General features: G+C 51.2%; 1 protein-coding gene across 1 annotated transcript; it reads left to right on the forward strand.

The window, feature by feature from the left end:
* The first annotated feature begins 3495 nt into the window (after positions 1-3495).
* LOC136659341 (kelch-like protein 12) lies at positions 3496-8509 on the forward strand. Its single transcript, XM_066636477.1, has 4 exons — positions 3496-3553; positions 4046-4124; positions 4864-5091; positions 7087-8509. Exons 1-4 carry the CDS (start codon positions 3496-3498, stop codon positions 8507-8509), a joined length of 1788 nt encoding a protein of 595 aa, XP_066492574.1.
* Positions 8510-15076: the final 6567 nt, after the last annotated feature.

A 15076-nucleotide genomic window follows, 5' to 3' on the forward strand; every position in this document is an offset into this window, starting at 1 on the left:
CCATCCACTCCAACATCCTGCTTCTTCCTGTAGGGTAGGGGTGCCCAAACCCCAGCCCTGGGGCCACTTGTGGCCCTCGAGGGCTCTCAATGCGGCCCTCAGGGAGCCCCCAGTCTCCAATGAGCCTCTGGTCCTCCAGAGATTTGCTGCAGCCCGCACTGGCCCGATGCAACTGCTCTCAGCCTGAGGGCGACTGTTTGACCTCTCACAAGAGCTATGGGATGAGGGCTCGTCTGTGATGCAGCAGCGGCAGCAAAGGAAAGGCCAGCCTCGCTTTGTGCAAGGCCTTGAGCTATCACAAGACCTTCATCCATTCATATAAGTTCATCTTTAATACATTCATTTATGTAAACGTATGTAAATTTATTCAAATTTTAAATGTAAATTAATTCTTTTTTTTTACCCTGGTCCCTGACACAGTGTCAAAGAGCTGACGTGGCCCTCCTGCCAAAAGCTTTGGACACCCCTGCTGTAGGGGAAAACTAGATGCTTCTGGGGAGTTAAGTTACACTAGCAGAGGAGGCCTAACCATCAGGCAAGGTGATGCAGGATGAAGGCAGTGGATTCAAGGTGACCATGACCTCAAGTCTGCCACCACCTCCTTCCAGTCACCAAGGACATGAGCTGTACTGAACCACTTTCTGCTGGCTAAAAGGGAACAGAAGGTGGGTCACCCACTTCCTCACATGCTCCTCATACAGTTTCCTCAAATGTGGAAGCGGACTTCCAATGTTATTTGCAGGGAGTGAATGAGCAAAGCGGCTCCTGCATTTGCACGGTCCCTTTAAATAAAAGCACAGCCCCTGCACTTCTGAGTTTGTGAAAACAACTTGAGGAGCATGGTGAGTTTTTTTTCATAGTGCAGAGGTGGCAGAGGTTGCCTCATATATGAATCTTAAGAGCAGTTCCCTTATAGGCCTGATTATGGTTAAGAACATAAAAAAGAAGACTCGGGAGGTGAGAAGATATCCCTCAGTCATAAGAGCATCGGCTTTGCAAGCAGAAGGTCCGGGATTCGACCCTAGCATCTGGATCTGAAAGGATCTTGAAGATTTGGGGTCTACCAGAGGAGAGAATCCCGGCCTAGATGAGCCAAGGGTCTAAATGCCCAACAACGAAACAAGTGTCTACAACATTCACATACTGTAAAATGCTGTCAATAAACTTACTCTCAATTGCAAAGGATGAGGAGCATGTAGCCCAAGTAGCATAGCTAGAGGGGGTGCAAAGCACTGAGTTTTGCAGCCACCTGAATGTGCCATGCAAGCGCCCCTCCCCCTCCCCTCCAGAGCCGTTCCAGGCAGTGGAAGCAAAATGGAGGAGAATGCCAGAGAAGACCCAGAGAAAAGGCAAATGTCTCCATTTTGCTTGAGCAGCCCGGAATGGCTCCGAAGGGCAGAGGCCGCCTGCACGGCACAGTGAGGCGACTGCAAAACTTAGTGCCTTACACCCCCTCTAGCTATGCTACTGGATGGCCCACAGGTGGTGGCTGGAGGGTCAACCGGAGACCCCAATGCTCTGATACAGTCCACACCAGCAGATACATTTGATGGGTGAACATTCACCATGGGATGAACCTTTGGAGGTGACACTGAGGAGACTCCTCCTCAGGGAGGCTTTACCCTGTCAGACCATTAACAAGCATTAATTAGGAGACAAGATTAAAGCCTGTTTTGCACATCTGCCTTCCTTGATTCAAACAAATCTCCCTGCCCCTAGTTCAACCAGCCAACCTCGACACCACCTGGGTCCTGGAACAGCTAAGAGAAGTTTGAAACTTTGGAGAAGGCGGCCATGAGTTGCTAATTCCCCTCTTAAGCCCAACTCTACATTCTTTGTGTCCTCAGCTCTCTGTGAGGACAATTCCCTCATCAGCTACCATCTGTCTGGTCCCTGTCCCAGGGAGAGTGTTGCCCTCCGCCCAGGGGATGGACCTTGGGGTATCCTCTGCCCTTCCACCAGCTCTGCCTGAGTGAATTCCACATCTGTCGGAGGGTTGCTAGGAGATGCTTAGAGGCTGGTGGTGGTTGCTAGGCACCCAAGACACAGGCCTAGCGGCTGGACCATCCGGGGAGAGACCCTGTGGCTGTCTACAAAGTTTCCTTTGAGGATGAAACTACAGCTGCTTTGGGGTAAGGAGAGGGGGTTGGAAACCCCTGCTTATGGCCTGGACCGTGTTCAGAGCTGTTAATGGCCTGTGCTCTCAGAGGAGCCTCTCCCAAACTGTCCCAGTGGGGGCGCCTCATCATCTTCCCCTTTCAACCTTCCAGGGCCACAAAGCATGCTCAAAGGGTCATCAAGTCTGGTTGGGGAAGCAGCTTTGCCTTCAGGTTGGAGGTGCCAACTCTGTGCCCTCACCTGCTTCTGGTTCTGGGCTTCCTGGAGAGCTCCCACTTCTTGCAAGGCCCAGTCTTGACCTCTTCCTGTCAATGAAGCACCAGAGCTGTTTCTCCTCCCCCCCTGACCAGGTAGAAGGGACAATGTTGGACCCCTCTGGCAACCAGGCAGAGGCAGTCCAACCCACTGAGGCTCAAGCTTGATGGGCGGAGAGGCTGGGCCAGTAGCCCATGCATGTGGGGCTCCTCCATTGCCACTTCAGATTAGGTGGTTTGTCCTAATCCACCAGCTTCCCTAACTCCCCTGTAGCCTGCTGGCTCCTACTCCTGGCCCAGGGTACTGGACTCACTGCATTTGCTCTTGTCCATCTCTTCATCCAGCTTCTCTTTCTCTTCTGCTGCCTCCCCAACTACTGGAAATGTAGAGGCTGCGATTGTAAGTTTCTTGGGGCAGGGACCTGACTTTCTGGCTGACATGCCGTATTGCCTTGTAAATCTACAAATGTACATAGACCAAGCTGTATTATTTTTAATGTTGACAGGCAAACCTTTACTTCACTTGAAGAACCTCTTTGGCCTCTGCTCTGCTCGCCAACAGCCAGCCCACTCCAGAAGTCACCGGAGTGGCACTGTTTCCACCGAGAACGGAAACTGAGTGGGCTCTTTTCTATGTGGGAAGCTATATTTATGCCAGGCTGAACCACACCAGTGAGATCACTCGTGCATGTTCAGTTCAGCCAGAATCAGCCACAGAACCGGTGCCCTGCACCTACAGCTCCCCATGTTTAATGTTCACCGCAGTAGGTATGCCTGAAATCCACTGCTAACTAGGCAAAGAGGCACCCGTTAAAAGAGAGGCTGTCTTTGATATTTGCAACTGCCTCTATGCATCCCGACACGCAAACTTTTCCAGGGGTCACTATGTGTCCTCCCCACAGGGGAAAACACCAACCTCCTTTCTGAAAAGCGGGTCAAAAGGGGGGACCGTCAGCTTGTACCCTCATTAAACAGCATCTTCCACAGGGTGAAACTGTTACGTGATAGCAATAACCACAACAAAACACCCAATTCTCTCTGCCTTTCTTCAAGGGGAATCCAGCTCCAGTCACCAGATGTCTCCACAGTCTACAGTTACAGCCTCTCCCCGAGAGACCGAGAAATGGAGTCAGATGGCATCCAGGCTGAGCTCCCATCTCTCAGACGCTGCATCCGGCAGGGTAATCTTGCACATCTGCCGGGTCATATCCCTTCAGGGCCGACACCATCATCACACAAAGTCTCTCCCAAGAAGAGACACCTGAGAATGTTTCAGGAAAGTCAAACAAGTTTCCATGAGACATTTCTCACTGGGGCTCCTGGTATCTCTACATCAGAACAGGAGGCTTCTTCCTGATCTAATACTGGTAAGGCTGCCATTCCTGCCAATGTCTGGCAAGGTGTGCACACCAAGTGGAACCTCCATGTTCAGAGGCAGTCTACAGTACTTCTGATTAACAGCAGCTGGGACGCATGGCGGGATGGCTGCCACCTCCCTGCCCTGCTTGTGGACTTTCCCAGAAGCCTCTGGCTGGCCACTGTGTGAGAACAAGATGCTGGGTTAGCGGAGTCTGCTCTGACCCAGCAGTTCTTACACTACTGCATTCCGGTGCTTCCCTAATGGCCCTGATTTTGCCAACGGCTCTTACTTTGTACCTTTCCCACCCCTGCAGGGATCAGACTGCTATATCTGAGGCAGCAGTTCTGCGATGTCACACTGGTGGCGGAAGGAAGGCGCTTCCCTTGTCACAGGTAGGTAGCAATGCTTACTCATGCTTTGTATGGGGAGGCACTGAAGAGCAGCCATTCCAATGGCACAAGGTTAACCTGAGAAAAAAGCAAACTGGGGGAACGACATTTTGGGCAGACTGGCCACCTTGGCTGCCAGCACCGCTGCAAACTATGAAGAGGTAGCAAGCGGGGGCTGATCTTGCCACACACCCTCCCCATCAAGTTCTCCTTGGTGAAATTTTGGCCACACCACCCTGCAGTGACCTCCCTGTAGTTTTATGATCAAACACACGTGATCGAAAAATGCCAGCGAGATGAGGAGGGAAGGGGACTGGCCAGCCCTGATGTAGCTAGAGGGGGTGCAACGTGCTAAGTTTTGCAGGGAGCCTCACTGCAGCAAGCAAGCAAACCCTCTCCCTCCCCTTCAGAGCCATTCTAGGTGGGGGGGGGGAGCAAAAACAACTGGCTCTGAATGGGGGGGCCACTTGCACTCTGCGGTGAGGCTCCCTGCAAAACTTAGAGCTTTGCACCTCCTCTAGCTACATCAGTGCTGGCCAGTTCCCTTCACCAGTCCCCTACGCCACAGGTCCCAGGCCCCCATGAGAACCATATTTGTGCAAGGGGTGAATCACAGAGCATAGCCTGCCCCCCCAATAGGTTCTGATGGGTACTAATAACGATGACCATAATAAATATCAGTTGGGAGCAATCTCTTGCTCTTTCCCTTTTTGCCTCCCTCCCATCTTCTCCTTCCCTACAGGGCTCTCTTGGCCTCAGTCAGCCTTTACTTCCAGCGCATGTTCACCAGCTCCTTCAAGGAGTCTCGGGAAGGTGAGATCATCCTCAAGGACTTGTCCGCCACCTCCCTCCAGAGTCTCCTGGACTACGTATACACAGGGGAGCTGCTGCCCCAAGTTGAAGATGCGGAACAGTTATTTGCCGCGGCCAGCAGGCTTCAGATGGTGCCTGCCCTGGAGATCACCAGCAGGTATCAGACGAGAAGGTCCTCCGTGACTCTATGGCTTGTCCCACTAGCGGCGGGCCAACAGGGCTTATGGTACTTCACAAGTCCACGTGGCAGAGAGGGTTGCACTGGGAATGCCTCCACAATTCTCCCTATCCAAATTTCTCCCAGGATTCAAAATTATCTGCTCTGGTTTCCAAAACAGAATCAATGAATTAGGAATTCCCTGTTGATTTGCTTTTTATTTCTGAATTTTGAACTGTGTAGGCCGCTGGCGTTCCTGGAGTGGGGGCAAAACATTCAAGTTTCTTCGGATGCCTGGATGCTGGTGTAAAGCGACCCCTCCTCCTTCCCTTCAGAGTCAGCCAGGATGCAAAAGCTTTTGCTTTTACCATCAGGACTGGCTCTAAAGGTGAGGGGGAGGGGCCACTTTACACCAGCAGCCAGGCATCTGAAAAAACTTAGTGTTTGACCCCCCCCTTCCAGGAATGCCAGTGGAGTATGCGCAGTTGGCCACAGTATACAGTTCCTTCTACTCAGTCATGCTTTTTCCCTTTCCTATAAATCACCATTATGTGCATTTAAAAAAAGCACTGCAAAAAAAACACAACAAAGTAGGCAAACTTGCTATGACTGTACATATGACTGGAGCAAGATTCTTTTTGTATAGTGTTTTACCAGAATGCGGCGGCCCGTGTGGTTACTGGAGGTAGGCGGTTTGACTCTGTCAGTCCGCTTCTCCAGCAGCTACATTGGCTGCCCATTTGTTTCCAGGCCCAATTCAAGGTGCTGGTTTTGACCTTTAAAGCCCTATACTGCTCTGGGCCAGGGTATCTTAGAGATCGCCTACTCCCATACAATCCAGCTCGTCCTTTTAGGTCATCAGAGAAGGCCTTTTTACAAGTGTTGCCGCCTAAGGAGGTACATGGGGCGGAGGCAAGAAACAGGGCCTTCTCAGTAGTGGCACCAATGCTATGGAATTCCCTTCCCCTTGACTTAAGAATGGCTCCCTCTCTTGAGACCTTTCGGCGAGGCCTGAAGACCCTGCTGTTTAAACAAGCCTTCTGAGTTCTCGGCCTTTTTAACATCTTTTCAACATCTTTTAATTTTTTACAGGCCTGATTCTTTTATGACTTGCTGCTGCTCTATGCTCTTTTTACCTTTTTACTACTTTTTATCTGACTACTGTTTTTATGATATGTGTTAATATGCTTTTATCTGTTTTTAATCTGTTTTAACCTGTTGTAAGCCGCCTTGAGTCCCTTTGGGGAGAAAGGCGGGGTAAAAATTAAGTTGTTGTTGTTGTTGTTGTTGTTGTTGTTGTTGTTACCACCACCACCACCACCACCACCACCAATGCTCAGATGTGCATTTGTGCATCAGAAGAACACTGCAAAAACATGTGTTTTAAACAGCAGAGTCCAGCACCTCCTGGGTTTCTGATTCCAATCCCAGCTGTCCTAACACTCTGCTAACATCAGCAACCTGGCCACTCAGCAAATATACATGCACCGCACTGGAAGAATCCCTCTTGCCCCCTGCCATCTCCTGGTCCCTCCCTGGAAGTAGAAGAAAAGGTGCAAAATAGTCAAAATGGCAAGATTATGCGAACTTCTGTGCTTAGCTGGCAAAAATGTCTGCAGCCGTGATTTTCAACCTTCCCCATCTCACAGCACACTAACAGGGCACTAAACTTGTCAAGGCGCACCATCGGTTTTTGGACAATTGACAAGGCACACCATGCTACTGGTCGAGGGCCCACATCCCCCAACGACCCTACTAATAAACGACCCTCCTGCAGACCATTTGTGGCACACCAATGTGCCACGGCCACGCTGGTTGAAAATCACTGAAACTGGACTTTCTCAATGCAGGACTTAAAATGGTTGGTTTTTCTCCGTGTGGAGTACGCCAGGCCTTGCTCAGAGTCAAGGGCTGATCCAGATACAGAGGGCATAATGGGAGCAGGTTTTGCGATGGGCATCGGAAGTGAAGGCCTCTTTCTGTTCCTCTCCGCAGATTCCTGGCAGAGCAAATTTCCAAGAAGAACTGCCTGGAGCTGTACGTACTGGCTCACTCCCACAACCACCTGCCTCTCCTCCACTCAGCACTGCGCTATGTCACATCCTGCTTTGAGGGTCTCATAGAGCAAGCCGCTTTCCTCTCCCTGGACGTCAGTGTCCTGATCAGTATCATCAGCTCAGACAGCCTGGCGGTGGACTCAGAGGTGACCGTGTACAGGGCTGTGCGCCGTTGGGTGGGACATGACCCCACCGAGCGCCTCCCAAAGTTCACCGAACTGATGGGGCACATCCGCCTCCCTCTCCTGGTCCCCGAAGAGCTTGCTGAGGTCCGGGCTGACACGGCTGAGTTTTGCAAGCGTGTGCGCCTGCCTTGGGAGGACCTAAGCGCTGAAGAAAGGCTGTGGGCCAGTGGAGGGCTGCGGAGGGGCATGTACCACGATGGGATCGTGTGCTTAGGGCTCCCCAAATGGAGTGAGATGAACCTGGGGGAAGAGGAGCTGGATTCTCATGTGCACTTCTTTGATCCAACCACTGAATGGTGGGAACAGCTGCCTGACCTGAAATCGCTGACCTCCCCTGGGTGCATCTCCATGGGCCACAAACTCTATGTGACTGGTGGGCAGCATTTGGATGGCTCCTACTCTGCTAGTCTGTTTGTGTATGATGCACTCAGGGGTTACTGGTCCCAGCTCCCCTCCATGTCCATGGCCCGCGCTTGGCACGCGTTCCTCCAATGCAAGAAGAAGCTGTATGTCGCCGGCGGATGGGATCACACTGGGGCCCTGGTGGGCGCCGAGAGCTTTGACTTGGAGCACGAGGAGTGGGCAGAAATCGCCAGCCTCCCGTTCACCTTGCGGTATTTCGCCTCCACATCACTCAAGAGCAAACTCTATCTCATTGGGGGAGAGATGGAGATGGGAGGCCCTGACTTTCCAACCCCCCACAGGGGCTTCCTGGTTTATGACACTTCTTCAAAGGCCTGGTCCAACGTCCCCATGACATTCGACTTCTACGAAGCAAGCGCCGTCACTCTGGACAACAGCATCATTGTGGTGGGAGGCCTCTCTGAAGACGGTACCCACGGAAGCCGCCATTTCACCGGGCGCTGCGTCTGCCTGCTCCGAGATGGCACCGTCAACCAAGATGTCCACATCCCACCGCTCCCCATTGCAATCTCTTACCCAGGCGTAGTCTGCTGGCAAAAGAGGATTTATGTGTTTGGGGGAGACAGTAACGACTCCTTCTCCAGCTCCATCCATTACTGGGCACCAGGGCAGCTGGACTGGATCCAGTGTGCGGCAAAATTACCAGACCCCAATTATGGGGCATTTGGGTTTGGGTGCATACCACTTAAGGTGCCCAGGAAAAAGTTCCTTTCCCTCTTTCAAAGAAGACCCGCCACCTCAGAACACGGCTGAGATCTGTGCCTTGAAACTGGCCTCATTTAGCTGGTGTTTGGGAATATTATTTTTAATTAGTTAATTTAAAAGTGAGAGACCTAAAGCCAACGTTCTGGAGGGTTGTTTGGAATAGTGATTTCAAATTCAGATCTCATTTGCACTCATCAGGCTGCAGCCTCTCCTGTCTTCAGGCGTTATTTGAAAGCTTGTCCCGTTCCAGCCTTCCCTCTTGCCTCCAATTCCTCCCTTGGCTCCAAGCAATCAGAGCACAAGCCTTCAGCCGAAGAGGCATCTCGCCCTTGAGCTCAATCTGAAGGTCCTCCTTAAATCTGACTTCCTGATTCCCTCACCGTAGCTGATTTTCGATGTCACCCAACCAGTCCTCAGCAGCTGGAATCTATGCAGATGTTCTCTGCCAACACAGAAGTTCAGTGTCTGGGTCAGGACTTGCTGGTTGGTGATGGGGAGGCTTGGAGGACCCAGAGTGGCTTGGCACAGTTCAGGTCAAAGACCCCAGGTGGCTCCATGGCTGCTGAATGGTGAGCAATCCTCGTGGCACCAACACATTTGTTTGGGCACCAAGTCACTAGTTTGGATGCCTGGCAGAGGCCAGACCTCTCCGGTTGCTTGCCTCTTGTGGAGTTTTTGTCGTAGCACATGTAATTCTTTACAGTCCTTCATTTCTTTCCCACCCACTTCTATGCTACTACTGTGCATTGATTCTTTTTTGCAGCGTTTTCCCTGATCTGCCTATGCGCTCGTGCATTGAGAGGACAACACCAAAAAAAGTCCATGTGATTTCACAACGGCTGCATTTGGAGTCTTTTTTATGCGCATCCATGTACAGCAATGCATGTCTGCACCAGTAAAACATTACAGAGAAGAATGTTGAAAAGTCATCCTATTGAGCGGAAATTACTTTCTTGCTGGGTTTTATCAACGGCACACATGGGCCTTGAAAATGTAGTGTAGGGTAAGTGCAAATGAACTGAAGGAAATGAAGACTGTGGCAGGCTGCGTATTCTCCCATTCTCAACTTACGGTATTTTTAGAAATTGTCTTTAAACCATAATTCAGCAGGAGTGGGATCTGAGCAAACTAGGGGACGACCGGGAACAAAATGGGAAAATTCATTCATCTCTGATCTGTTTGCAGATGCCGTCCACCCACTTTCCAAGGGACGCACATTTAGATGCGCACAGAGTTTGGCTGACACGGTGGGCAGAAGAATCCCACGTTCTGCCCAGCTAGTCAGCCAAGAACCAGGTGAGGGATGGTCGACCCTGTTGCCTTGTCAATTTTCAGGGATGATTTTTCACCGGAAACCCAATGTAACCCACATTCAACCCAAAATCCCAAGCACAACCCCCAAACCGAATTCTCCAGACAATCTTAGAAGCTCACCTTTCAGAAAGTGGGGTCCATTCCCTCCCCCCTTGAATGGACTTCAATAGGCAGCCTCCAGGTCTTTCCCTCTATAGCAGACACGTTCTCCGAAAAATTGTGCAGTGTTTGCTTGATGCTTTGAGGCCTACAAGAAGCAAGAAGGAAGAAGAACCTAAGAATTCTTGGAACGGAAGTCCTGGAATAGAACTCACACATCCAATTGAGACTCCTCTCTTGTTCTGAGACATACAACCACAGACTATTAAACATGAGCACTTGCCCACTGGGATGCATTCTGAGCAGTGGCGTAGCTAGAGGGGGTTGAAAGTACTAAGTTTTGCAGGGAGCCTCACCGCAGCATGCAAGCAGCCCCTCCCCCTTCCCTTCAGAGCCATTCCAGGCAGGGGGAGCAAAACGGATGCTGATGCCAGAGAAGACTTAGAGGAGAAGCAAATGCCTCTCTTTTGCTCCCCCACTCTGAATGGCTTTGAAGGCTCCCTGCAAAACTTAGTGCTTTGCACCCCCTCTAGCTACGTCACTGATTCTGAGATATTACCCAATGAGGGTGAGAACGTCAGCTCTGATTTTCTTCTCTATTTTGGTTGTGCAGCCTCTGAAGATAGCAAAACAAGTCCCCAAGGCATAGAATCAGAGAATCATAGGGTTGGAAGGGGTCTAATAGGTCATCTAGTCCAACCTCCAATGCATTCTATGTCCACAACGTGCGTTCAGTACAAAAGTGCACAGACCCTGGAGGTTGTTCTGCTTAAGACAGACCTGAACTTTTCACAATTCTTCTCCACCACACGCCTGGCACCACTGAAAACATGTTGTGAAATTTGTCCCTATTCAGTGCCCTCGTTTACCCTCAGTTGACTTCACTTGCCCTCAGTGACCTCACACAGCCGATCAGCTTGGCCAGTCTGGGCACTGTCCTATTCATTATAAGATATTTCAGATTGGCTACGATCACCCATGTGATTGATCCGGGAAGAGGAAAGCTGGATGAGAACCTGGAGGCAGAAGTGGTTTTAAGCAGCAGCACATGGGACAAGCAATAGCATAGAAGCAATAGAATGGAAGCAATAGAATGGAAGTTTTTAAGGAACAAGAATATCTTCAAAGCCAAAAGTTTTGCAGAGAAGCTACTTCAGCAGAAATGTTCTTTTCAGCCTGAAAAATGAAACTCGAAATGTGGAATTATTGATAGCTGCCACCGTTCTAAAAATAATCTGGATTTCTGGCAGACAGTGGGAGCGATTGGGGGAAAATAGCGCTGCTAATGGGCCTCACCCCCTGGTGCCCACTTCCAGCTTGGCCTTACTTTTCCCATTTCAAAACCTCCGTCGGATTTCATTATAAGCAGCGGAGTGCTGTACAATGGGAGCAGAGGGGGGGATTAAATAACACCCAGACATGAGTAATTGCACTAATAGCTAATAAAACTGCTGCGTTACACAGAAGGCAGGGATGTGGGCAGGAAAGAGAGCTGACAAGCACAGCAAAGGCAATCCCATTATAAATAGCCTGTGGGCTGCTACTGGCGTATGCATTTGGAGTGCCAAGACTCAGAGCTGCCCAAGTTGCCATCTGGAGCCCAGCAGCGTCGCTCTAAAGAGCCAGGTTTCTAGGGATGGCTGGCCCAAGGACTCCTGGGGCCTGAGCAGATGCGCAGGTGCTCTTTGTGCTAATGCCACTATCCCCACTTAGTGCTGGTGCACTAAATGCCCTCCCTCTTACCCCGTGGCACGCCACCACCCCTCCTCCTCCTCTAGCTCTCCACTCTCCTTCACATGTCCTCTTCTGCACTATCCCCTTTTCCAGCCCAGTGGATGGGAGGAGCAGGAGGTGTAGTGGATACACACTGGCAGATGGGGGGGGGGGGTTACCCCACTCTATTGCAGGAGATGACTGCACCACACCTCACCGCAGTGCACCCTTTCAGAGCCATTCTGGGTGGGGGAGCAAAACAGAGGCATTCACCTCTTCTCTGGGTCTTCTCTGGCATTTACCTCCATTTTGCTCCCCCCACCCAGAATGGCTCTGAAGGGGAGGGACCGCTTACATGCTGTGGTGAGGCTCCCTGCCAAACTTAGTGCTTTGCACCCCCTCTAGCTACACCACTGGGCTGACAGTCTTGAGGACAGAGAAGTTGCAAGGCAGGGCCCTGGTCTGTGGGACTCAGGGCCACCACCCTCGAGCACGGCAGGCAGAATGAAGCTGCGCTGCTCTGTGATTATCTATTTGCACATGAATTTATGAGGTGCCTTAGAAAGGGATTCAAAGCCGCCTTCAGTGTAAAATGCTAAAAAACCCACACAATTTGCATACAGAGGGAACCCAATTAACTGGGTATTGAATCTGGGAACTCCTCCATGCAAAGCACCAGTAAAATGCAAAACAGAAAGGACCTGAATACAGCAGTATCTCCAACCACTTCAAGTCTGTTTGTCTGGCAGTGTTTATCATTATTAACTGGGCACTGCTGATGGGGTAGGAAGGACACAAAATAACAGGGGCTTGGCCCAGGGAAGAAAAGAGGCACTGGGGAGAATCCTTAATGCACCAGTTCTGCTACAGAAATAAGAAGTGGGTCGATCAGACACCAGAGCAGCGCTGTAGGCAGAGGGGGTGCAAAGAGCTAAGTTTTGCAGGCCTCCATTTTGCTCTCCCCCTGCCCCGAATGGCTCCAAAGTGGGAAGAGGGGCCCCTTGCACACCATGTTGAGGCTCCCTGAAAAACCTAGCACTTGGCATGACGTGGTGAGGCTCCCTACAAAACTTAGTGCTTTGCACCCCCTTTAGCTACACCACGGCACTAGAGAGGTCTGGAGAAGGAGACTTTCAGGCGCTTCCCGGCAAGAGAATGGTGAGGACACATCTCTGGGCGAAGTTTTAGCCAAGATTTTGTTTGCAGTGTCTGGAGGTTGAGGCACACATGCACAGAGTTTCCACCGCACCACACCTGAAGCATTTTCTGACCCGGAGGAACAAAGAGATTGTGCTCAAGTGAGCGAATTCTGCTTGGGCAGTAGTTCAAGTGTGCCAGAACATTCTAACTGCCCACGCGATAGACGGCAATTTGGGTGCCTGAGGTCAAGAGTCGCATTCTGTCATGGAGTGTTGAGAAAACAGCTTCCTTGTGTGGCAGTTTCTTCTGGGAATTCAGTACAACACACGCAGTTGGGCTCTTTCCACGTCTTTCATAGCCGTGCACTGGGCCATCATGGCTTCTGTCTAAGACCAAGACACTGGAAATGGAAAGGATTGTAGCATGCACTCAGAAGGACTGGGGGGGGGGGGGAAGAGTTCTTGGTTCATAAGTCCTGCCTTTTCCTCATTAAGGGGACCCACAGAGGCTGCCTTTTCTCCCCCTCCCCCCCACAAGCACTGCTGATGACAACCAGCTGATGCGGCTTTGAAGTCAAATTCGAGGAGGACAAGCCCTTCAATGGCCACTAGTCATGCTGGCCAAACTGAGTTCTGAACAGCAGTGGTTGTGGAGAGGCTGTTGCCTTCATGCCCCACTTGTGCCATTCCTGGAGGCATCTGCTTGGCCAGGATGCAGCTTTGTTCTAACCCAGTGGGACTTCCCTCAAGTTCTTCCAGTTCATCGCATCTCCTTCTTTGGTTGACTGCACACTGTGGGAACGCCATCATACCTGGATTTCAGCAAAGCGTTTAACAAAGTTGCCCCGGATATCCTTGTGCGTAAAATGGGAAAATGTGGGCTAGATGGTGTTGTTGTTAGGAGCACTCAAAGGTTGTTGAAGAACTATTCCCGAGATGTGCTAGAGATCAATGGCTCCAGGAGTGGAGTGCCACCAGGCTATGTTGTGGGACCAGAGCTGCTCCACTTTGGCGTAAGTGATCTGAATGTCGTGCCATAGCTAGTGAGGCTGCAAAGCGTAGGGAGCTTTGACCCCTGCTAACTGGTTATGACCCCTGCTAACTGGTTAAGAGGCGCTTTTTCAAGTGGGCGCTCCTCTTTTATTTAGCAGGGGAGAGTAACTGGCCCTCCTCACCCCAGCACTGTCTTTTCTAGTGGCTTTCTGCTGGTGTTGCATCTTTTTAGATTGTGAGCCCTTTTGGGACAGGGAGCCATTAGATATTTGATTTTGTCTGTAAACCGCTTTGTGAACTTTTTGTTGAAAAGCGGTATATAAATACCGCTGCTGTTGTTGTTGAGCCTCACTGCAGTGTAAGACCTCCCCCTCCCCTTCGGAGCCATTCCAGGCAGGGAAGCAAAACTGAGGCATTTGCCCCCTTTGGAGGCTCCAAAGGGGAGGGGGAGGGGCCGCTTGCACACTGCAACGAGGCTCCCTGCAAAGCACTTAGTGTTTTGCACCCCCTCTAGCTATGCCACTGCTCTTGTTTTCCTTGCTGTGAGAGCAACTGAGCAGCTTAATCTGAAACTGGCAGAGCGCAGAGTGCCCTGGCAGAGACCTGCTTGGAATCCCCACAAGGCACTTCCCCGTTAGCACAGCACAGACAGCTCTGATCCTCTCTCACTGGGTTGCTTTGAGGACAAGGGCATGTCATCTGGCCCCAATCCTGGGGAACTGGGTGGGCCATGGGTCTCATGAAACCAACCCAGTTTCCCCGCTCCCCAAGGGTGAAGCATTTTCTATCGAAGGAGCCGGGAAACCACTCAAAATGCTGCAATTACTCTGCTCATCAGCTCTCACTTCCTTAACTGACCCACTTCCCTCAACGCTGATGGCTGAAGAAAATCTGCCTCTAGTCTCTCCCCCCCCCCGCCTTTAAAAGTCAAGCTAATTGATTCCCCCGCGCCATTGCTCTGGAGGCTATGCTGGCTGCCCGTTCCATTCCAATGCAAGGTGTTGGTGATGACCTTTAAAGCCCTCTACTACAGCGTAGGACCAGGATGCCTCCAGGACCACCTTCCCCCATAAAATACTGTTGGTCCCCTATGATCCACAGCAGGTGTGCCCAAACCCCGGCCCTGGGGCCACTTGCAGCCCTCGAGGACTTCCAATACAACCCTCAGGGAGCAACCAGTTTCCAATGAGCCTCTGGCCCTCTGGAGATTTGATGGATTTGCACTGGCCCAATGCAACTGCTTTCAGCGTGAGGGCGACTGTTTGACCTCTCTCGGGAGCTGTGGGATGAGGGCTCCCTCCACTGCTCTCTGTTTCACGTCTGCGATGCAGGAGAGGCAGCGAAGGAAAGGCTGGCC

This window comes from Tiliqua scincoides, chromosome 8, assembly GCF_035046505.1.
Source record: "Tiliqua scincoides isolate rTilSci1 chromosome 8, rTilSci1.hap2, whole genome shotgun sequence".
Classification (NCBI taxonomy): Eukaryota; Metazoa; Chordata; class Lepidosauria; order Squamata; family Scincidae; genus Tiliqua; species Tiliqua scincoides.

Excerpts from the sequence above, each read along its gene's own strand:
- LOC136659341 (XM_066636477.1), top strand. The coding sequence starts at position 3,496 with ATGGAGTCAGATGGCATCCAGGCTGAGCTCCCATCTCTCAGACGCTGC. Across the intron at positions 3,554-4,045 it reads CAGACGCTGCATCCGGCAGG|GGATCAGACTGCTATATCTG; the intron begins GTAATCTTGCAC and ends CCACCCCTGCAG. Across the intron at positions 4,125-4,863 it reads AGGCGCTTCCCTTGTCACAG|GGCTCTCTTGGCCTCAGTCA; the intron begins GTAGGTAGCAAT and ends CCTTCCCTACAG.